This window comes from Electrophorus electricus, chromosome 13 (assembly GCF_013358815.1).
Source record: "Electrophorus electricus isolate fEleEle1 chromosome 13, fEleEle1.pri, whole genome shotgun sequence".
Lineage (NCBI taxonomy): Eukaryota > Metazoa > Chordata > Actinopteri > Gymnotiformes > Gymnotidae > Electrophorus > Electrophorus electricus.
This window is the reverse complement of record NC_049547.1, coordinates 5,758,071-5,783,070: the sequence shown is the minus strand read 5'-3', so window position 1 is coordinate 5,783,070 and position 25,000 is coordinate 5,758,071. Positions and strand designations below refer to the sequence as shown.

Here is a 25,000-nt window from a genome sequence, read left to right as displayed (position 1 = left end):
GATACTTTAAACCATTACTAGGTCACTCTCAAGAAATCCAAGCATTCTTATAGTAGCAGGGACAGCAGATTATCATGAGGGTATGAGTGTTAATAATCTTGGAAATCTTGTTCTATGCAACTTGATGTTCTGGGCCAAGCTACTGACTCAATGGACATATAACTTCAAAACTCCTCCTTTCCCTACAGTGTGTCCTATCAACAAATCAACCTGTACTCTTCAGCAAAGACATGAGAAGCATTGTTTCAGAGGTAAATGGAGTGTCAATTTCAAAAGTCGGTTCTTTGTATCCTGTGCAGCAAGTCCATATACCCATTTAATCCTGCACCTGTAGAACCAAAGTGGAATTAAGTTGCATTATGGTGAAACATCAGGAAACATAAACAGCTCTCTAGTGATGTCGTCAAATCTTGCCTCTTCTTGCAGAGTCTGATACTGAGGCCAAAATGACAGCAACATGTCTTAGAGGTCTAGAACTGAGTGAAATCAGTAAGCATGCCCAACACTAACAGCCCTGACATTTGGTAGCAGGAAGTCAAAGTTAGATAACAACCTATCACATCAAGCCCAGCAAGCCAACAACAATAAAAGGGATGGTGTCCATGGGAGGGGCACTCAGCAGAGGTGGCTGTTCAGAATGCTGCTGGTGAGAGTGGGAAGGGCCTCTGGCATGTGTTGGGTCTGTCACTAAAGCTCTGTTCGGGAGCCGTAGGAGTTTTCAGAGGGTGGTTTGGAACAAAGCAGGTGAGGACTGGCAGTGGGACAAGAGGGTTATGCATGCTCTGTGTGGTGAGAAAGGGAGCCAGAGAAAGGCAGCTTTCAGACAGGCGCCTCCGTATGGCCTGCTGGCAGCCTGGGCTGTGAAGCTTGTGAAAGTGGCCCAAGCGTGACATTGGCATGGAAGGTTTAGGTCTGTGTGTGTGTGTGTGTGTGTGTGTGTGTGTGTATGTGTGTATGTGTTTCTGTGTGTGACATTTCCCTGGCAAGACATTATCAAGCAGGGCTGCAGGAATTGTGGAGATAAGAAGAGCTGACCATGCAGCCAAGAGGAAATACACAAAACACACACTTGGAGTCAAGTATGCATGTCTACTCAGACCTTCACATATCCAGTATGCCTTGCATTCCTTTCTCCACAGCTAAACGAAACTGATCCCGCTGCTCCTTGCTACAATCTGTGCAACCCCTTAAACCTTCCATCTGGAATGGAATCGCTTCACACTTCCACCTGAGCTCCCAACAAGTCATTCCCCCTAGAATCTTGCCCTACTTCCACCTTAGCACCAGTAAATCCTGACTGCACTCCCCAGGCCCCTGATACGCTTAAAACTGGGTGGGTCATGCCATCACTGCCTTCCCAAACAGAGAGCAAAGGATGAAATGTCATCTGCTTACAGCAAATACAGCCTGGGGCAATTATCTGTACTTCTCAAACACACTAATACTACACTTAATTACTTGCATAGTTTACTTGTGAGAGATTTTTAGATTGGTGGATAATGATGATATATGGTAATGGTGGTAAATCTGGTGAAGACTATATTTGTCCATGGCATAACAGAAGCATTCACCCTATCACTGTTTTGCTGATTCCATTTTTGATGCTGTCACAGTCATTTATGATTGGGAGTCCAAGGGAACAAATTGGTACTGCTCTGCTCTGGGTGGGAGGGAGGGATGAAATTACCCTTCCCCATCATTCACTGTGATTCTACCCAGTCCTTGATGTTTGCGTGTTCATGCTTGCTGATGAAGGCAGCGAGCTATCCTCTGATTGTGTTGGGCTGCATTCTGTTACAGCTTGGCCAGCAGTTCAAAAAGATGTTGTGCCTGGCTCCACGTATCCCAGTGGAAATACTTGATCACAGCACTGCCTATACTTCATAGTTGTTGTATAAAAGGGAGAAGTTAGCTAGGTAGTTGGAGTGTAAGAATTTGTTTAATGACTAAATTAGGGAAAATGGGATAACATTTTTTAAAAATGGGTACAAAAGTACAAGGCATCAAAGTTTAATGCTGGTAGAAAACCTAATGCTCTAAACATTCTTCATAGCTTACACATGCCAAGCAGAGCTCTGTTCAGGTGCCAGTGAACTTGCTGTGTTTCAGACATCTTAAACTGGGTGTTTTTATAGGGGATAGGAGTGAGATCAGATCTAAGGCAAAGCCAGCTACATGTCTTTATCAAACAAGACTTTGTAGGAGAGCTGATCATGAAAGGCAAATGCGAGAGGGAGGGGAGGGGGCTTTGGGCCAAATAAAGTCTGCTGCATCTCTACAGCTGCAAATCCTGGAAATGTTTCTCCTGGTCCACCTAGGCGTGAGGTCCACTTGGCTCCCTGGGTCTTTTGCAGGAATGCATATGTGTTCTTTCCTCCCTCTGTCTCTACCACCTTCTCACTCACACACACACTGCTGAGTATTATTTCAGCTGAGCTTGCATGTTGCCAGAATCTTCCTGGAATAGGCTGAGAGTTCCACTGGTTGATGTTAGTTTAAAGCCCTCTCAACAGGGCCAGCACTCCAGCTTTGTTAATCAACTCCCCCCTTTGGGAGGCAGTCTTTCAGCTCACACTGTCATCACCTCCAATATCGCAATAGACTTGAGCATGCATGCTCTCCTGCTCACAATGGGGTTAACTCACACAAACCCAAGAGGACTGTATAGATCTCAATGGTGCACCTCCATATACCTGCACACATTCAACATCTCTAATAACACAGGCACAACAGGCACTCCCTCTGGGGTAAAGTCAGTGGCTGATATTCAGAGCCCATTTTACCATGGGATCTTTCTCTAAGGCCCATTCAGACTGTGACCTTATTAGCATTGGTCCGGTGGTGCAGAGTGTTAAATGAGGAAGTGGCCACCAGCTCAGTCAGTACCCTTCATAGTAACATTGGCCTATGTGGAATCAGAGCTCCTTTTTGTGTTTGGCATTATTGAGGAGATAACAGAATCATTTATGATTAGGCATGCGGACTGGCAACAAAAGGCCAAAGAGTCATCCATTAAGAGATACTATCAGATGCGCTTCCATAAAGGCCATCTTACTTGCTCCATATTATGAGCAAATTTCCTCTTTTTGCTCTGAGTGAGTGGCTGGGTTGACAAGAGAATGTGGCTGGATAAGCTTGATGGCTACGGCTTTGGAACTAAGTGCAGAATGCAGGACAGACCGTGTTCAGAGTGAGGTTTGGGGTCCATCACTTTCTGAATGTGTGACACCTTTTGACAAGACCTGCCCATTGATGTGGGAATTCTGACTGGGACATGGTGTTAGGCCAATTGGTTTTAAACAGCTGAATGACTGACAGTAGATAGGTGGGGTGGGTAAAGCTGACTGTACATTGTAGTTACAGCAAAGTTATACATTTATTGCATGTGTGAGTTGATGCAGCTGAAATCTTGACCAAATTCCATGAGAGACTATGCAATCTCACTAGGGCTGAAAGTCACATATGATAAATAGGGTCACGCAACAAAGCATTTGGATTAGAAGTAGCAGTGTTTTACCCTGAAAAAACAAGGCTCCAAAGGTGAAGGCAGTGAGTCCCAGAGGAGGCATTCAGAAGTCATTTTCTCTGCTGCCACAATTCCACCAAATATTCTTGTTCTGAGTCCCACATCCTGTTTATTTGAAGTTGACAGGTATGCACTGTAAAATTGGTTTTGGTCTTTAGATGTGCATTGTAGCAGTGGTCACAGAAAATAATCATATGCTGCCTTTGTATACAGAGGCACTAAATTGGCCACCATGGAGTTTGGCACATTATCTGTTAAAGACCACAGATTTTAACCCATGACCAAAGAATTCGTTCATGATTTGTAATTGTTGTCTGAGACACCATAATCACACAACATGAAGCCAGCTAACACACTTAATAAAGCAGCACCAACAAGCATGATGAGGATTGATTGGCTTTACTGTAAGAACATCAAGAATACAGATGGTTACAATTGTGATGTGACTATACACTTCTTTTAGTTTAGTCACATCACAATTGCAACCAACCATTCTTAAGCACCACTACAGTTCACCTGCATATGTCTACCAGATTCTACAAAGCCTTTCAAAAAACAATTTTCCACTATTACAAAGTCACACTATGAAGTCACACTGCTTACATTATTGCCATGTTGCTGGAAAATACACGATCTACACTTATCACACATGCTAACCTTTTAGCTAGTATATGATATATATATATATATATATATATATATATATATATATATATATATATATATATATATATATATATATAATAATTTAGCATATTTTTTAGGTCAGCTATCAACTAATGTACAGAAACATACTTTTTCTTCACTTATATCGACCAGACATTGAAAAGCCCTATCATAGTTTTTTTATTCCATATTCACAAAACAATAATACACAATTAATATTTACAGTGCTTTATATATATTTTTACCTATGATCTTGATGTTACTAGCACCATGCTCTGTCTGTCCTACCAGATGAGCGACAGGAGCTATTTAGAGCTTAACATTAATCTTAATTAAGAAAATCAATGGATACCATGAGGAGCTCTCGTTAGCCTTATAGGTGCTTACATTATAGACAATTACACAAATGGGTGACAAATACATAGGAATGAACAAGATTATTATCTAAGTATACTTAGCAAATGTTCTTGCTTAGCCCTGCCCTGTGTGACATTTATCAGTTTCTGACCAAGATCAACTGAACTGTTGTCTTTCAAATAACCCTCAGAATCATCCATAGCAAGGAGAGCTCTGTCTTTATCTTTAACACATCGCGTACACTTAGAAGTTTTATTAATCTCCAGCAAAGTGTGACCTTTCTATAGGCAATGCAACAGTCATCAGTCATGTAGGCAATGCAACAGTCATCAGCCTCAACAAGGATGGTGATGAATATGCATACAAACAGGAGGTTGACAAGCTAAAACTTTGGTCAGTTACAAAAATCTGGCACTAAACACCCTCAACCTGAATCTGAAATACCCTGAACCCTCTGCCACTTTCTCCTCTCAGAATTCACAACTTCACTGAGGAAAACACAATATCCTTCAAGTTCCTAGATAACATCACCTTCAAGGACTTGCAGTGAGAGTCAAATGTAGCTTTCATTATAAAGGAGGATGTAGAGGATGTATTTTCTATGCCAGCTGAGGAAGAAACTGCTGTGCCAGTTCAACACAGCCACCACTGAATCCACTCTCTGCACACCAATCACTGTCTGGGTTGGCTCTGCCACCCAGCTTGACAAGTCTAGACTCCAGAGGACAGTTAGACCTGCAGAGAGGATCATCAGCACAAGTCTACCTCGCTCCAGAACCTCCACTTTTCCCATGTCAGGAAATGGGCAAGGAGTTTTACTGAGGACCCCTCACACCTAGTACACAGTCTGTTTGAGCTACTTCAGTCCAGACACAAGTTTCTTTCCACTAACCATTATGTTAATAAACACCCACTAGTCATATACCCTGAATATCATTAACACCACATTCTCTGTACAACTCAAAACTTTAACCACACAATATATTAGACTTTGTGCAATATTTTTGTACTTGAGTACTTGTAGCAATCTTGATCATTAACCCATGATCATTAAACCTGTTGCACTCACCTGTGTCTATTAGTTGTAAATGTCTATTGTACTATTGTTTTATGTAATACTGTTTCAATTTAACTCTATTTTGTACACTGTAGACAAATTCCTTTAGTGCTCAACTGGCTTGAGGTACAGATCAGGTTTTTGACGTTGCCATCAAGAAGGTGGTATCAAGTCCATCTTTAGTCTTGTAGGCAATCATCTGAGTTTTACATCTGATACTAGCAGCTACATGAAGCTAGTGATGTGAATTGAGAAGTGGAGTGACATGGGAAGATTTAAAAACATTTAAGATCAGTTCTACTACAGCATTCTGGTAGACCCATCAGGGATGAGTTTCACTAATCAAGCCTGGATATGACAAGAGACTAAACAAGCAATGGGGTGGCCTCAGTAGGGAGAAAAGTGTGACTTCTCTAAATATTGATAAGGACAAACCTGCATGGCCAAGTCAACTTTGTGACATGACCCAAGGTTGGCAATTACATCCACAATTACACCAAGATTTTTTGCATTTTTGGAGGGAGTGATCAATGAATTTTAAAAGAGAAGGCAAGATCCCTTTGAGGACCAGCTTTATATAAGTGGGCTGCCATCCATGGTGAGATTATTCATGAGATAATAAAGTATATTAAATCCAGTTCAATTCATTTCATTCAATCTCTTACTATCCCTTTTGCTTTGGTAGAGGCTTGGAAGCTATCATTAATTTCTATATACTATTACTGTTGTTTAAGTAACTCAGCTGCATATCTACTCACATTTATCTCTGCAGCCTCTGTTACCCCACTACTTGGTAACGTTTGGCTACATGTGCTATTTCCACCTCCTCCTGCTCAATGACAATATCAGCTTTAATACTAATAAATCACCTCAGTGAAAATCTTAGCATGGCCACATACATTTTAAGTGGTCCAACTGCCGTTGTAGCAAGTCATTAACTCCATTTCCATGGGTTCTGTGTTGTCACTAGTCTTCACTAAACACAGCACCACAATAGGCACTAATATTTGTATATTTTACAATATTCTTTACAAATATACCTTGCATTCAGTTCAGGAGGTTACACTTGTGATGTGAGGAAAAAAAACACTTTACCATTTCTCTGCACTGACCTTCTCCTGTCTCCTGCCATTGGTTGGTGTGGTAATGACATGCAAGTAACACAACTAATTCACAGCTAAATCTCCTTAAGTTAGACTGTGCATACTGTAAACATAAAATACAGACACAAACGCACACACACACACACACACACACACACACACACACGCACACACAAAAAAACCCAACAAAAAAACTTCCATGTTCATGCCAAAATCATTAGTACTTTAAGTCCTCAAAAACACTATAAGCTACCCAGTTGAAACGTAGCTTGTAACTATACTTGTCATGGAACACTTGCCTCCCTCGAGTCATGTGGGTTGGCCCGCCACATGCAGTAGGAGGGTCTTGTGTGTGTATTGGTAACCATGGCTGCACACACCTGCACCGGGTTAGTGTTTTGTTTTGTATTTAAACCCCGGTCGAAGTGTGCAGGTTGTTGGTTATTGTCATCGTTCACCTCGTTTGTGAAAGTGATCTGTACTTTTTACGTGTTTGTTCACCTTGTCTATGATAACCGTATGTATCTTCATGTTCACTTCTTGGATTATATGTTATCCGAGATCACCATTTATGTTATGTGTGAGTGCCATTGTTTTTTGTTTTGTGTTAATAAACGTATGTCCACGTCACGGGAGTTTGTGCGTCCTGCTCCTAGCCCTGCTGCACTCGGGCAGCGTTACAATACCAGCCTGGCAATTTCTTGGGGTTTATACATCCTCCATGAAACACTTTATAGCAGATACAACTGACCTTAAAATTCCCTTTGCAACCAAACATCTTATGTTATGACTAAGATGTTTCATTCTTGTTAATATGTAGATTATCCTGGCAACAAAGCTTTCACATTTGTTTGAAGGGAAAAGCAAGGCTTAAAAGCAGAGCAATGACTGAACAACAGTGGACATCAATGAAAAAGAACCCATGAGTACAGTAACACCCTCTTAAACTGTTTCTTTCTTTTGACTTTGTAACTTTAAACCTCTACCTTAGCATAAGTGGCCAGCTGGCATGATAAAAACTTGTAACTAATGCCTTATGGATTATATGAAGGACATGAGCTAATCACCTTTCCTAGGCTAATGCAGATCCAGACTGCCCCTGGAGAGGTAGCACATATCCTGTTCAGGAGATTTCACCAACTACACCTCTTTTTTGCATCAATTCTCTACCTTTGTTCTCCTTAGAGGACCATATAATGCTCAGCATCCACAAAGTCATCATCAGCACTCACTGGGTCCTAAAAGCACCGCTTGTCCTCGCACTTTCCTAACCATCCCTGATCGCTCTCTATCTCTTCCCCCTTTCAGTGCTTCCTGTATGCCAGTGTGCCTTTCTGTGTAGTCATGCATCTGTCCTAGTGTCTTTTGTCTGCCTGTCTGCTTCGCTAAATCTGTTTATTGAATGCTTCTCCTATCTCTATTTCTGTATCTGTCCATCTTTTTCCACCCATCTGTCTGCTTCCCTATCTTTTTCAGAATTATTTAACATCTGGGCCTGGGCTTGGGCCTGTCTATCTTAGCTTGTCACTCTCTTTTCTCTCTCTCTCTCTTTGTGTCTCTACCTCCCTCAATTTTCCCCTCTCTGTACTGCATTGTGTTACCAGCTCCAGAACTCTGTCAGTTTGCGTGACATGATTAGTTGGTTGCATACTACAAACGGGCCACTGCACATAAAGGTGCTAAAATAAAAGCGCTCTGCAACTGTCAGGGAGGGAGGATTCACAGCCAGCAGATCAGGAAATGTTTCAACTTAAAATAGCTTCTAGTGCAGCTTGCATACAACAACCCATAGAGTGCTGTTGGGTGAAGGGTCTTGAGCACCTGTATTAGTAAGGCAGTAGAGAAGAATAAGGTTACCTTGGTTTCTACATTAGTTAGACTAGTTACATTTTACATATATTAGTCAATAGTATATATATATTACATACAATAGTTGTGTGTATGTATTTAATAAAGAACAAATATTAATTATTGTGTGTGTGTGTGTGTGTGTGTGTGTGTGTGTGTGTGTGTGTGTGTGTGTGTGTGTGTGTGTGTGTGTGTGTGTGACTGATTGTTATGGTTCTTAGGGTCAAGTAAACTAAGGAAGTCTGTCCCTCCTTTGGGAAGTAAAAAAAAAATGAGGCAGCATTGTCCTGACTTTGCACTAATACACAAGTCTGATCTATCAAACACATGTCTACCTGCCAAAACACATTAGCTGTTGAATAAGTCCAGTAAATCAGCCCACAGTAAATATTGAGCTACATTGAGTCACCTATAAGCTGTATCACTTAAACTCAGTGCCTCTGAATCTCACACTTGCATAAACTTTCTAGCTTTGAATCCATTGCATGAGTGGGTACACTTTTGTTGGTGACCTCTATGCTGACAAAGCAACAGGCCCTGGCTCTGCTGCATACTATTCCCATCAGTCGAGCAGCTGAGGTCCAGGGAGAGGTTCTGATGCTGGATGAACACACAGCTATAAAACCTGCATGAGAGAAGGAAGAACACCAAAAGAAAGACGCCACCCTTCTATTTGATAAACAGAAAGAAGCAACATCAATAACTGTGGTTCACCTTCATTCAACTGTTATTATTATTATTTTACATTCAGTCACTCTCCTGAGGAAGCCAAAAGGCCCCCAGGGTGCTTTCCTTTAGCCCTGTTGTTCTGCAAGTACACAATGAGGAGACAGGTCTGCTCTGTTGGCTGTAGCTGTGCTACAATCACAAGTCGCGAGTTAAACGGAAACACCATGGTACATGATAAGCCCACAACAGCTAAGAGACTAATCACATGCGGCTGCTAAAGAGTGTCTGCTGTTCTTGTGCCTCTGAAACCACTAGGATGGGCAGCCCAGCTGGATCAGCCTGCTTTCAGAATTGCAAGTGTTCTTCTACATATTATTTAAGAACACAGAGTATGTATGATAACAAAAATGTCTTATAACATTGCATAAACTGAATTCTGAATGTCTGAACAGAAATTAATTGCAATGCGATAATACCTACTGTAGTTCAAAATTGACACCTTTTGACATCAGAGAAAACAAAGAGAGAAGAGGAAGCTAGTCAAAGAGGAGAAGATAGTGGGTTTCCATGGTTACAGGGGTACTGTGGTGTTGAGGAAAGCTGATGGCATATGGCAGTGAAAACCTGATGAGGGTGCTTCAGGGATCAGAGGACAACAGTGAAAGTGAAGATGAGAGGAAAATGGCCCAGTGAAAAATTGCCCAGTGAAAAATATCCATGATCCCTTAGAGGATATCCCATGATCCTCACCTTACAGTAGCCCAAATACAGGATTGTTCACCATAAATTAGACGTGCTGGTCCATCAGACTTTACATCTTTTTTTCCACTATCCCCAACCTCCAAGGGCAAAAACAGACAAAGGAACCCCAACACCCTTCCACTACACCAGCCATCACTTCCCCTTTATGCATTCTCTTGTCCTTCTGTTGAATGGCACTCGGCGAGCCTCGAACTCATCATCTGATAAGAGCAAATTGACATCAGTCTGAGGAGAGAAATCTCCCATAACGAGATGCCCTCACCTTATCAACCTGATGTTTACTAACGCCAGACTCTAGTCATATGCCCCCGTCACTCCTGGCAACTGCGTTATCACCATGTTCCAGACACAGCAGTGGAAACTGAATTGCCGTGCAGGCCGACTGAGGCTTCAGCCAGTCCTCGAGTCCAAAAGCGTTCAAAAGATCGACAAGTTTGGGCCCAGGCTGCTGTTTGGGCCCAGGATATATGGAAGTTAAGCTGGAAATTCCAGTGAGCTTATGTGTGTGTGTGTGTGTGTGTGTGTGTGTGTGTGTGTGTGTGAGACTTGTAGGGCTATTAACCATTGGTTTATAGGATATATGTAAACAGTGACTTTAATCTGGCATTTCTACTACTCCTGGATTCTACAATAAGGCAAGTTTACAGTAGCTTGAAATGCAAAATTCAAATTCAGGCTGCTGATTTTCCAACTTCTGTTTTGGGGAGGTTAGGCAGTCAAAGGAGGAACATGACAGGGATCACTGATTAATATTATAATTCATTCATTAATAAATAATGACTTATTAATCATTGTGACACATTAATGACTTTTGTTTAGAAGTGGCGAAAAGCTCACCCGGTGGAGGGTGTCATGATGCAGCCACCACGATCCACTGTCATCCTGCAGCCACACCCCCGCTCTGGAGTGTCGTGGTTCATTCCAAAGTTGTGGCCCAGTTCATGGGCTAGGGTCACAGCCGCTCCTAGTGGGTTAACCGAGTGGTCCTGGGGGTGGGGGGGGTCACGACAATACACCAATCAAACTGAAATCCAAAGTGGCCCAATGTAGTTGCTTTAGGAGTATGCTATAGTTGGTTTAGTATTTAAGTGCTGTCTGAACAGTACATAAATGCCTATTATAGATGAAGACATTTCAAAGAAAGAAAAGACTAAAATTCCATGAATTAATTAAAAAAAAAATCAACAGGAAAAGACCCACATGCAACATTCAGTAAATGTCAGACAATTCTGAAACAGTGTTATTGTAACCTGAATCGAAGCTTCTCCATTAAGCCATTTCTCTGTCTTCTCTCACTCTCTCTAGCACACACATTTTTCTCCTTCTTTCCTCTCTGTTGTTTCCTATTTCCTCTTTTTGTCTTTAGTACTTATCCTCTTCACTTATGATCCCAACCTGAGCACCACTCAGTCTCCATCTTGAATCTGTCATATCAAGGACTGTTCATAGAAAAACCCACAGGAATTCTGATTTAATTAGATTCCTCTCCATCTATACAGATCACTTTCACAATTTATTAAAATACAAAACTGACCCAGACACTGCTCTCAGGACCATCCTGAATGCAACTGCAAACAAGTTAATTCTAAACCCAAATACCCCTGACCTTTCCCAGTAGTTTTTCACACATCACTTCCAGCCTACAGGAGCTGGAAGATAATAATTTAGGATGGGAGATCTGAGGCTGAAATGTATTATATATGCATTATATATGAAAAAAGTCTTGCAAATTTTCATAATTGATGCATCATTCATTTAAAAAAAGTCATTTTGGCCAAAATACTGTTTTAATAGGACAGTGTGGTTTAAATTGCTGTCCTTTATAAAATGGCTATCAAGTAGTGCATTGGACCTCCTTTGACTTTCAGAACTGCAGCAACTCATTGTGTTATAGATTCCACTAGGTGTTGAAAAAGCTTTGCCCATGCAGATAGGATAGCTTCTCAAAGTTGCTGAAAATTAAACTGAGGCACTGACGTGCTCTGAATAGCTTGCTCTACTTCGTCCCAGAGATGCTCTACAGGATTAAGATCTGGGACTGTGAAGTCGAGGGAAGAAAGGAAAACCCACTATTATGTTCCTGCAACAAATCCATTATTATATGGCCCTTGTTGTATTGTGCATCATAGTGCTGAAAGTGTCCTTCTGCCATAGAGTCAGCAGCTGCCATTAAGGGATGCCCTTGATCAGCCACATTGTGTAGGTAAACCGTATTGCCCAAATTTCCATCCACAGGTGGAGGACCCAGGGTGTGCCAAGAAAACATTCCTTACACCATCACTCCACCTCTACCAGTTTCATACTTGTGTTGATACCTTACAGGAAGGGCTCATTGATTCTTGCTGCTTCTGTCAAAATTCTGACCCTTCTGTCAGCATGGTGCAACAGAAATCTGGATTTGTCTGACCAGGTGATGTTTTCCTCTGCTCAGTGATTCAATTTTTTTTGTGCTATTTTGCCCACTGGAGCCTTGCCTGTCTGCTTCTCTTATACAGCAATGACATTCGAATTGGTTGTCTGCTGTTAGAGTCCATCCATGCTAAGGAAAGAGGAGTTGTATCTTTGGACATGTTAGTTGGAGCACCAGCATTGTATTTGGCTGCAATTTGGTTGACTGTGCACCACCTGTTCATCAGAATGATTCTTGATAGCTTCCTTTGTCCCCTTTTTGTCAACGAGTTATGTTACAGGATCCCCATTTACTGGGCCTCATTCACCCCATTCTCAATATATTTTCAGCATAATCTTGAAACTATTGCATGAGCAAGGTTGGAAATAAGGCTGGCAGTTTCTGTAATACTGGCCCTGGCTAGTCTAGCACCGATGAACATACCTCGTCACTCATATCACTCATTTTTCCCATTCTAATGTGGATTCACACTAAAACTAATCCACAGAAAACTTGCTCACCTGATTTTATACTGCACTCTGAGGTCACATATCTAGTTTCCATACAGGCAAGCCCCAAACGTCAAAGGTATATAATAAAGTGCCCATTCAGTAAAACTTAAACCAATATAGAAATGGTGTCTAATTTCTTCCATTCTAAGACATAAACTAAAATGCAATTTATTTAAAAGAAAAAAAGAAAAATAAAGTAAAAAATAAAATGACAATTCATTTGAACCTGTCAGTACTGCTAAGGTGGGCTTTCAGAATGTAATTATATTGCAAACACTGAAATAAAATAGGTGAAATAATGCAGCCCTAAGACTTATGTCAGTTATGTCATGTACTCAGTGCATGACAGCATTGGCTCTTTGGAAGTGCATCAGCAGGCTGAGCGTGTGGGAATGGCAGGCCAAACCCATATGGAAACATGATGGAAACAGGCAAAAGAGCTGTCTGGATCTTTTTATTTCAGAGCTGCATGGAGCATTTTCTATAAAGGACTTCCCACCATTTTGTTATTAGAGTATTTATTAAGCACTTGGTGGTGACACATTTATTTGATCTGTGAAACTCAAACAACATGTGGGTGAGCAAAAAACAGAGCTGTGAGGATAGGGATTGGCACACACACACACACACACACACACACACACACACACGACATTTAATCCCAAAGTCTTATTTCATGATTCATGACCTTCACCACCTGTGCAAGACAGAAGGAACACACATCTGGAGCTATGTAGGAGAATGCAAAGCAAAGCAGCCATCCAACAAAGAATGATGTCTCTATCTCTTTCACTCTTTTTTTCTCTCTCTCGCTCTCATTCCCCTCCTACTACCTCACAGGCCACAGACCTGCTGGTATACCATGCACGTTTCATGACTATTTAATAGGAACCATTCATCAAACTATATGGACATATTTGATTCTGACTTATGTCTAATCACTTCTGCCTAGTGAACCCCTAGTGAATTTAAAAGAGAGGCACTTTTACCATGTCAGACATGAAACATACCCCTGGAGTGCGAGTGATTTATCTGGCCTAATAAAAATGTAAATATCTGGTATTTAGCTGCAGTAAGGAACCACAGGTGATTTCTTTGATTGACAAGCAAGTCCTGTGTTAGAAAAATGTAGGTGCTGCAAATGACCTTGGGTGGTTCTTATGGTGTGACACTTAATTAAATTCATTACCACTCAAAACTGCACTCGGCTCACCTACCGTGGGCTTTTGTAGGCCCAAAAGGACTCATAATAGAGGTAATCAGTAAAGAGCAAAAACAAACAAAAAAAGCACATTTTTCCATGGCCAAAAAAAACCCTTTTTGCTAAACTTCCTATACATTTAAATACATTTGGAAGAAAAACAAAGGTGTCCAGGAGAGCCTTTTTATGTTTCAAAGCTTTTTTATGGTATTTTCTGTGGGACACAGAGATAAAAGCCACAAAATATTGAATAAATGAGAAGAAATTAAGAATTTATGATATAGAAATGCACAGAGTATCAGCCTTGCTACTTAAATGAGACAGCTTGTAAGTAGGATAGTGGTTCCAAATAGATGTAACACACCTAATCATATGAAGTATCACGGCCTGATAGATATGCCTACATAGCAAATGACCCTAATCTGTTCATCTGTGTATATGGATGTAGAAAGCATTGAATACAGTGAATATACAGAGTGTAATTATTCACCATGACGATGCCTCCGGACTGTTCTGCAGTACACATGCTCATGATAGGGGCCATGCCGATGGTGGTGCCCTGGAAGTACACACCGCTGCCACAGGAGTCAACGATCATAATATGACTGCGTTATAAATGGAATCAACACACACACACACACACACACACACACACACACACACACACACACACACACACACACACACACACACACACACTCACAAAGGAACTGTAAAATGTGTCTAACAGGAGATTGTACCTCTGCGAAGATTAACAAATATTTGTTTTTGTGTTTGTGTGTGTGTGTGTGTGTGTGTGTGTGTGTGCACACTCCCTATACCTGATAAGCTGGGCATTGTCATGAGGTTTCTGTGGCAACAGTTTGAGTTTTCTCCAGTCCAGAAACTCATGCAGTGTGGTAAATGGGTCCTGGGACACTGGGCATTTATCAGAGTCACTCCAAACCTCCAACCCCACCAGAGCCACACGGATATTCAAAGCCCTGTAAAACTGATTTATCATACACACGCACACACACACACAAACACAGAGACAAAATAATACCTACATATGCACTATGCATAAGCTCCTGTATTCCTAATTTACACTTTTTCAACCTGTTCATCCATCTACAGATCATGGCCAGCAATCTACAGTCTAAAAATACTGAGGTCTCCTACCTGGCCATTTGGCATCAAGCTCATTTCAAAGGCAAACATTCATTCATTTTGGCAGACCCACATCGATCTTTGTCAATCAGTGCTTTATTTCTAGTGCTGATAACACTATCTTGGTCATAATGGGAAAAGGCATGGGACATTATACCTTGTCTACATAATTAGCAATCTCAGCCAGCCTCTGCTTGACCTTCTCCACATCTTTGCCCTGTTTATGAAACTGGAAATATGGAACGACAGGGAGAGAAAGAGAGATAAAGAGAAAGAAAGAGAGAAAAAGAGACAGAGAGCGCCATGTTAAGTAGGAAAGAAACATGCAGCATATGTTGTATGTCATTTGTTTGTGTACATGTAAATGTGTGTATTTGTGTGTGTGTGTGTGTGTGTGTGTGCATGTATGTATGCACGTGTATAGGTGTGAATGTGTATTTGTCTTTGTGTGTGTGTGTGTGTGTGTGTGTGTGCACGTGTATACATGTGAATATTTGTATGTATTTTATTTCTACGTTTATTCATGTGTATATGTGTGTGTCTTTGAGAATGTGTGTGTGTGTGTGTGTGTGTGTGTGTGTGTGTGTGTGTGTGTGTGTGTGTGTGTGTGTGTGTGTATGTGTCTGGATGTTTGCATTTGTGTGTGTGTTCCTTTGCAGGTGACACAGCATATGCTGAACATTGTGTCAATCTGAGAGCCATATGGTCTGCATACATTGGATCTGAGTTGCACTAGATTTACAGGCACACTCAATAATAGAAGGGGGAGTGGGTGCATGTTAGACTCCTTTCCACTTCTTTCATCCGTGCGTTTATGTGTACATGTCTGTGTGCTTCATTTGTTAAAGACGAAGGAAAATGTTTCAATAAAGATAATTAGGTATAATCTTTATCATGATAAGCATTGTGTGGAAGAAAAAAATTCAGTATATACTATAATTCAGATAATATTGCTGAATGCTGAATAGGGCTGTTATCACACCTTATTGCCATGCAAACATATAAAGTTTTCCAATTACTGTCAAAATCGATGAATGTTGCAGTACAATATTGGATTTTAGTGAAACTGGGTCTCTTGGTCACATGCACACACACACACACACACACACACACACACACACACACACACACACACACACACACACACACACACACACACAGGCTGTCCAGGCAGCAAATGCCTTAATCACCATTTATTTTATAGCTGATGGTCTTCTTTTGTAAAAAAAAATATTTATTTATTTATTTACAGCACACCACTTCCCGTTTCCTGTCTGGCCAGTAGGAAATAGTCTTCCACTTCCTGTTTATATCCAAAATATCCCCCATGCAGACCTGCTTATGGAGCAAGTCAAAACAACAGCAAGAACTTGTTATGCCTACTATTCCCCAATGCCTGGATGAATCACTGACTCCTGGATCCTGGCAAGGCTGAGTGACATCTGGTGCCCCATGGGTGTGATGAGCCGACCTGGCCTAACCTACCTCCCTGTTGTCAGCCACGATGATGAGCTCCACATATTTGGTGGTCTTCTGCGCATCTCTTTTATGCTGTGAGAGAGAGGAAAAGACATAAGTGAGGAATTAAAAATAAAAACAAAACAACAATAAAGCACAGCTAGATAAATAGGCTAATCTATACATGCATCAGGAAACAGAAAAAGATTGACAGCCTGGAATGAAATGGCTGTTCTCTGAAACAGACACAAAATGCTGTAAAATGTCCTCATTAGACCAAAGATCTTAAAATTAGAAGGGGTGGGATTCTCTTAACATATCTTCCTCCTGGAGCTATTTCAAAGGCCTTACAAGATTGCTTCTTATCAATTTCGCAAGAGACTTCCCTCAGAGGCATCCACATAATGTCTAAATTGAGACATACCGCATAACCTAATAAACTGCATAAACACAACCCCACCACCCCTACACCACATGTAAACTTTACTCCCCCCATACCACACATAAATGGTCTGGAGAAAGCATGTGTGCTAAATATTAAGACTGTAAGTGTTTGTTCTATTAACAGCAAAACCTATAATAGGAAAGGAAGCTTTTCTATGTGTTGAACCACATGATACACTTAGACAAATAATGTGCTTGTTTGATTTATAGATACAGGGTGAAAAATATTTTTACCCCTTTCAAGTCATTTTTTGGTAACATAGTACATAACATTATGCAGTTGCCATGCTTACCATATGAAACCCTTCTAATACACCATATAAAACCATTTCCAGCAATACACCCAGCGATTTGCAAAAACATGCAATTCTTAGTGAATGAAGCAATCTTCTACAGTACATTCATCCAACATTATTATTAAGACCTTTATTTAATCATTGCTGAAATATCATCTCCAGGATACCACATGGGGTTATAATAGCACTGTTATGCCAGACAACCTCTGCAGTGATATGGCTCATTTAGGCAGTTTCCTTGTGATTAAGTACAGTAGGGATTTTAAACACCGACAGGGCATCTTGTGCTAAATGCATGGATTTCTGTTATTGTTATGTGCATTAACAAAGACATCAGACTATGACATAAGGTGCCTTCATGGTAATTGCTTTTCTACATGCTAATTACTTTTCTATGTGTTAATTGTTTTTCTGAGTAGGAAACACATTTGCATTGGTTTGTAGCTGACATAAATAAATCTTGGAAGATGTGCTTTTTTTCATGACTGATTATTAGTGTTGAAAGACACAGCACAAAAGAAAAGTTAGAGGGATGGAGCAAAAGAGAGAAAAAAGGCAAGGGAGAGAGATTTCCTGACCCTGGTGCCAGGTGACTGAAGCAGGCCTCTAATATTGCCGGGGTTCCCAACGGATATGTTGTGTCCATGGCCACAGGTTCCGGAGGGGAAGCGCAGATGCTCTCCTCGGTAGACCACATGCGTATCGTTCGCTGGTTCAAAGGCAGGCTCCATCATGAGCATCTTGTTTTCAACTAAGATGAAACCCCTGTGGAACGCATTAGAACAATACTGAGGAGTGGGACATACACAGGAGCCCAGTAATGGATTTAATGGTGGCCTTGTTCACATTATCACAATTTTAAGCGTGATTTTGAACAATCAAAGATATGTATAAAACAGTCAGACCTTGTTCTTATAGTTCAGAGGACCTGAGGGAATCTTAAAGTGGAAAGAACGTCATATATTTTTTCAGCTTGCAGCAATGGCATTTAACATTGTTTCTTTTCCTCCCCCATGATCTTCAGTAACAGCAGTCAGAATTCACCTCCTGAGACCTCTGAGCATCCAGAATCCATAAACTTACATATAAAATACATGACATGATTTGCAGTGTTTTATGTGGCCTCAGAGTCTTCTGCACCTTACAAAAATTGTATTGCGGTATTGTACCTCTGGAAAAAATTAGTCTGACCTCCATGCAAACTCTGTATACATACTTGGCTGACATGACAGAAGAAGAAAATTAGATCAGATAACTCAATTTAAATGCAATTAAAATGGATAGCTTTTTATGTGAAAATTGAAAGCAGATGATTCATGCATGTACGTACAGCTACATTTGCTAGCCAATCAATGTACTATCTAATCAATCTTCATCTCTTTCTGGCCTCATGGGTGGATGTGGAAATGTTTTGACAAAATGACAGCAGATTGTGCCGAGTGTCATATCACTGTCCCTCCCTCTTTACTGCAATCCATGTACCTCCTCTTGGAGGTTTACAGTAGTTTATTTCTTTTCGCAGTTGCGGAGATGTTAACAGTGAACAAAGATCTGAAGAAGACAATACAGTGGCACTCAGTGAAAACATCTAATATCCTGAGTGTCGATCAGTGCAGACTACATTTCAAGCAAAAAGCTGTTTAAATTCTCACAAGATTGTGTCAATTTAAACCACAGTGTATCAGTACTGGGTGGGTGCAATAAGCAATTAAAATGGCACAATAATCGGTTTAGACTACACATGCATGCATACACACGCAATCACAAATCCCTTCAAGATGTGTGGTACTTCTCTCCAAAACACAGTTTCAAATGAATGATATGAAACTCCTTGCATAACAGCATGCAAGGGCCTAGCTCTTGCTGATGTATTGCACATCTGATGTACTGTAAAGCTTCAAAATATAACCTGGAACTGTTACATTGTAGTTTATAATATCCCCATTTGAAGTTGCTGACGTGAGAACCCTGATGATTTTTATGTGAAACTGCACCTTCAGCTGACTTCGGTAAGAAGGTTCCTGAGATTCAGTGCTTCATGACTATTTAGAGCATTGGGGTCCATCTCGCTCTCACACCCCAGAAACACTACTACAACCAACCAAATTCAGGAACACATTTTTGCCAGCCTCAAAACCCAATAGCACACAGTATATGAAGCACGGTCTTCACATCTGTCTTCCTGATGGTTTTCAAGAGCCAAATTTAAACACGATGAGCTTTCATTAAAAAGGCTTTCTGTAATTACCAAGACCTTGGAGAGTAGGCTTCTTCGTTGAGGAATTCCTGATGCTTGCAGTTAATGTTTACTTATTTGGTCAGTCAGCCTTTTATGGAAAATTTACAGCAACCAAATGTTCTTGGTAATTACATTTTACTGCTTTGCTAAAGGTTTTCATGACATGTTAAATGCTTTTCATCACATTGTGTACTTACAGCATGGGCGATTAAGCGTAGGTTGGTACAGACAGTATTGGTACAGACAGTATTGATTGTTTAACTCACTGTGTCAGCTTTAGTGTCTCAAAAAGCACCTTTATGAATAAGAGACAGCACTACCATAGAAAACAATATGTAGGACAATAATAGTTCATCTACAGATTCCTAATAGCTTTTCTCTCAGAAGCATATGCTGGCATTTCCTTTTTTGAAAACTGCTCTAAAGACCTTGAAAAGTGAGGCCAAAAATGATTGACAATTAGCACAGAGAGTCATTTAATTAAGCCTAGGATGCCAAGGTGACGATGTCATCCTCACCTGAGACCAGAGCAAGTGCTAAGGCTGACGTCGGAATGAGTGTGTCCTTGCACCTCACCATGGTAATAGCAGTTCATCTGGAAGAAAATAAATAAATAAAAAAAGTAAGTCAATTACAAAAAGACAGTGACGCTTTGCGAAGTGCAGCCTTTGCTAACAGTTCACCAGTCTTAGCTTGTCAATCACTGCATCTGTTGTAACCACAGACAACAGTGGTATTACTATAAATGACTATATAGATATATATATATATTACTATAGTGTGATATAATAAGTATAATATATATACTATATTACTATAAATAAAAAGGCACTATAGCAGGTGAACACAGGTTGAAAAATAGTTGAATGATGGTTCAAGGAATGTGTTAACATGAATCAGGCAGATTGAGTGAGTAATTTTCTCAGTTTAGTTGTGCCAATTATGAGTGCAGTAGGTCTCTCCTTTATCTCCTGACACCACCATCAACCTGGGAGGGTGAAGGCTAGCGCATCGTCTCCTTTGAGGGTGGGAAACTTCTCAACACATCCTGTCATGCAGTTATGGGAGAGCACTAATTATGTGCCTCTCTGGCATATTTTGCACAGTCATGGTGGGAGAGAATGAGGGGGAGGATGAAAAGGCGGCTAAGCACATGTCTGGGGAGAATTAGACATGGAGGTTGCACTGTGAGGCACATGAGCCCCAGTTACAAGACATAATTCAACACTACCAAGCTTTTTTTGGTTGTGCCTTCTGTGACAATTTCTATTAAGATTAATATACTTAGTACATGGATTTTCAGCTTTTTCATCTTAGTTACTTTGGTAGATTACAAAAGGCATAACAGACACGTTGTCACGTTCAGTCCCTTCCGTGTTCCGTGTTTTCCCTGTCTTGTGTTTTGTACCGTTCCATAGTTTCGTTTTGTCCTCACATTGATTGTTTACACCTGTCCCTCATTTCTAGTTTTGTGAATTTCATGTATTGAAACCCTGTTGTGTGCCTTGGTCGTGGCTGTTCCATGTTAGTTTGTTTGGTGGTTTGACTGTTTGTTTCATTTTGAATTAATGTTTGAATGTTTGATGGTTGTTTCTTTGTGCTCCGTGTCTTTGTGTTTATCTAAGCCTTTGTGTTTCCTACCCTTAGTTCCTAGCCTGCTTCCCTAGTTTGCCTTCGTGTGTTTTTGTTTTGTAATGTTTCCTCGGCTCTATGACTCTGGACTGCCTAAACAACTCTGATTTTGGATTTGCCCCTATTAAATCTTGCTCCTCTCAGCACAAGCGTTCACCTCCTTACCGCTCATTGTTACACATGTATTTTGATTTCTTTTCAACCCAAATTTTTTCAAATTTTTTTTCAAGTATTTTTGCCAGTTGCCTGCTGCTAGGAAGGTCTACTCTATCGCATGACCTAGGAAGGTGAAGGGTAACACATGCTACCTCCATGATAAGGAAAGTTAATGCATCTTTCTTAGCCTTTGCTGACAAAACATCATAGGATGGCTGAACATGCCCAGAGGTGTGCAGTTATTTCGCAGTTACAAGTGCTTGGCCTAACAGCTGACCCTGATTGGCTAGTATCACTGTGATTTATTATAAACTTTGAAATTCAACAATTTTTGTGGTACACCATGAATAAATATAATGCATGAAATCAGTATAGAATCAATATGAAATTTGACCACCTTGCGCAGGGTGCTTAATGAATGGCTGGGTAGTGCTGGCTGTATTTAGTCAGCTTCCTGAGGACAGGAAGCACACACATTCTGCCAAAAAGAGAAGTGTCTCCTGCACTGGTTTACAGAGGAAACAAATTCACCCTGTTATGCTTGGCACAGGTTCAAGCGGACACACACACACACACACACACACACATACAGAGAAATAGCTACTGGACTCACACATACCCACATCTGAATATATCTGCCAGTGGCTCTGCTAATGGCCTCCTTAAATAATACAGTACTATGGCAAGGCAAAGTCTAGAAGTTGTATTAATAACACCCAACCATCTTTCTTTCATTGCATCCTGATTTCCAGCAGAACCAAAACAAACACAGAAAGACATTTTCTGGGCGTCTGGCCATACAGTTGAACACATTTAACTTGTGAAGAACCCCTGTTAAAAAAGACATGCTCAGTTGGTAAAAGGTGATCTTGAGATGAGATAGTGAGTCCAGAACAGCATTTTAAGAGACAAATTCAGAAAGCAGTTGTGGCCATGCCGAACTGAAGTCACTTTTCAGCAGGACATGGACCTAAATGAATATTCTCATTTGCTGTTCTTTCTTTCGCTTTCAGTCCTCATCTTTCCCTGTTTCCCCGAAGTCCGCGCTTTCAATTTTAAGTGACCACCCACACCCCCAACACACATACACACACACATACGCACACACGCAGTCAGTGTTTTGTAAAAATAAGAAAGCAGCTCAAAGCGTTTTCCATACACTTGTGCCTGTCAGTCACAGTCCCCTTCATTCTGTGAACTGATCTTTTCAATCCACTGTTTGGCTGTGAAGACAAAGGGCTCTACTTATTGTGATTTTAGGAAGCTTATGAAAGCAGAAATTAGGGATAAATGTGGTGGAAGAACACCAGCGAGTATGCCTATGCCATGTTTGACATGAGTAAGGAGGAAGGTAACATGCTGTTAAGTCTGTCAGCGGCTGTTTTAGGCGCTGGTATAATTATGTAACTCAGTTGGATCCATTAGGTGACTGAAATAAGGTCCAGCAATGGTGTTGATAAACAGCCTATCAGAAGACACCTGGGCACCAATTCAAGACAGTGGTTGGCTAGCCAAGTCAGACCTGCCTCTCTTAATGTTCCACAAGCTAACATTACTTAAGGAAAAAGGGCAAGATAAATGAGGGCATGATTACTGTTGAGGTTTTCTTATAGTTCTTTCCCATAAAAAGAATGTGAAGCTCTAAAAACATTTTAGTTCGTATGGGTAAAATAAAACCTTGCTGTTAGTGATCATTATTTTGTATTTACCTGATGCACAAATGTTTCCAAGTTGTTTCGGAGATGGAAACAATTATTACTGATAAAGCCCCATCATCTGTTTGTCGTCCATCTTACCTTAGAGCTGTGAGTGCCAGTAATAGTTTGCCCATCTTCCCTGTAGTGTGTTTCAGTGTAATTGCTGCTGAACAAACCCCTACAAAAGAGCACAAATGAAACAGTTACTCACTCACTCACACACACACACACACACACACACACACACACACACAATCAAATACTTTGTTAAGAATCCTCAATTGGGGCACAAAAAGATGTATGGAGAAGAAAAGGTGAAAATTGACTGTAAAAGAAAAAAACGTGACGTTACAAGGAACTCATTAGACTCCATTGCTACCATATTTTCAAACTGCCACCTTCCAGGAGTGTCAAGAAGCACAAAATGTCAAGTGGAAAGAGACATGGCTAAGTTACGAAAGGCTGAAACACGACCACCAGTGAGACTCACAAGTTAAGGCATCATGACTGGGCCAAGAAATACCTGAAGATGGATTTCTGAAATGAGACGATTGAAAAGAGAGGGACTCTAGCTGGAGCGGATGAGTGGGCCTGGGTGGATTACTAATGCACACATTAATGGGCACAGAGTACCAGTTTGACTGAAGCACCAGCAAGATGGAGGAGGTATACCGCTGTGGGCTGGCACTGGTAATGATGAGCTAGTTGGCCCTTTTTCAGGTTGAATATGGACTGAAAAGCAACTCCCAAACTTACAAGTTTCTAGAAGACACTTCAAGCAGGGGTATAAGAATGTGAACAACATTCATTAAGGCCATGATCATTTTGCAGAACAATGCTCGATCACATACTTCAAGGTACACCGCTGCTTGGCTAGCACACAAAGGCATCATAGATGACAGAATGATGTGGGCCCTTTCTTTACCTGATTTAAATCCTACTGAGAACTTCTGGGCCATTCTCAAGTATGACATTTACAGTGAAGGAAGACAGTTCATCTTTTTGAATAGCTAAAAAGAAACTGACAGATCCAGTGGATGGAAGCAGATGTCCAAACTTTATCTTTAAGTGATAGATAAATACACACATACGTATATACATACATGAATACCCTTGGATGGTACTGGAATTGTTTTGGAATTATGGGAAATGTTTGAGAAATAGATGTATTTAAATCTCAATATGATTACTTTAATGTGAATTTAGGGGGGAAAAAGGTACAGTAGAATCTGCCCAAAGTTGCAGTGTTGATAGGCAAATGCTACAAATCTTTGTTGGTAGTGGAACTGATATGGCATTATTAGAAAATTCAGAGAAATAGGTAACCATACTTTCTCTGTATGAAAGGGCATTTAAACACTATTAAAGATATGAGTACTTCAATATGGATTAAAAAAAACTGGTAGAGTAGAAGCTTTTCCAACTTGATGTGAAGATGGTCAACAGCAACTAAATGGTGGCTCAGTTCTTAAGGTACTTGACTTCTAATCCAAAGGTTGCTAGTTCAAGCCCCACCACTGTTGGGCCTTTGGGTAAGGCCCTTAATCCTCAATTGCTCGTAATTGTAAGTTGCTTTGGATAAGAGTGTCAGGTAAACATAGTTGGCTGCAGAATTTTTCAGCCCTGAAAAATTGCACTGTTCTAAGAGCAACGAGCCAGGCTTGGGAGATAATCTGGTATTATTTAAGTGCCAAAGTGCACTTTTTTAATAAACCCGATATGGAAAAAATTATTCAGGGCTGGTATCAAAACACTTGTGGCTTAAGCCTCAAAGGCACAATCCTAATGATATTCCTGGCTGAAAAGATCATAGCTAGCTATTAAAAAAGGATGGCTATA

General features: G+C 40.7%; 1 protein-coding gene across 4 annotated transcripts in view; it reads right to left on the bottom strand.

Moving 5' to 3' along the window:
- adam12 (ADAM metallopeptidase domain 12) overlaps positions 1-25,000 on the bottom strand; it is a 76,205-nt gene that overhangs the window by 17,870 nt on the left and 33,335 nt on the right. For 2 of the 4 annotated variants that reach the window (XM_027008866.2, XM_027008868.2), the window contains exons 4-11: positions 23,261-23,339; positions 20,195-20,271; positions 18,016-18,202; positions 16,725-16,790; positions 15,397-15,468; positions 14,912-15,081; positions 14,581-14,695; positions 10,826-10,974 (exon numbers count right to left, since the gene is read on the bottom strand). In XM_027008866.2, the coding sequence (XP_026864667.2) occupies positions 10,826-10,974; positions 14,581-14,695; positions 14,912-15,081; positions 15,397-15,468; positions 16,725-16,790; positions 18,016-18,202; positions 20,195-20,271; positions 23,261-23,339 (915 nt within the window). The remainder of the gene's footprint in view (positions 1-10,825; positions 10,975-14,580; positions 14,696-14,911; positions 15,082-15,396; positions 15,469-16,724; positions 16,791-18,015; positions 18,203-20,194; positions 20,272-23,260; positions 23,340-25,000) is intronic. The other 2 variants (XM_027008867.2, XM_027008869.2) reach the window with 1 other exon arrangement.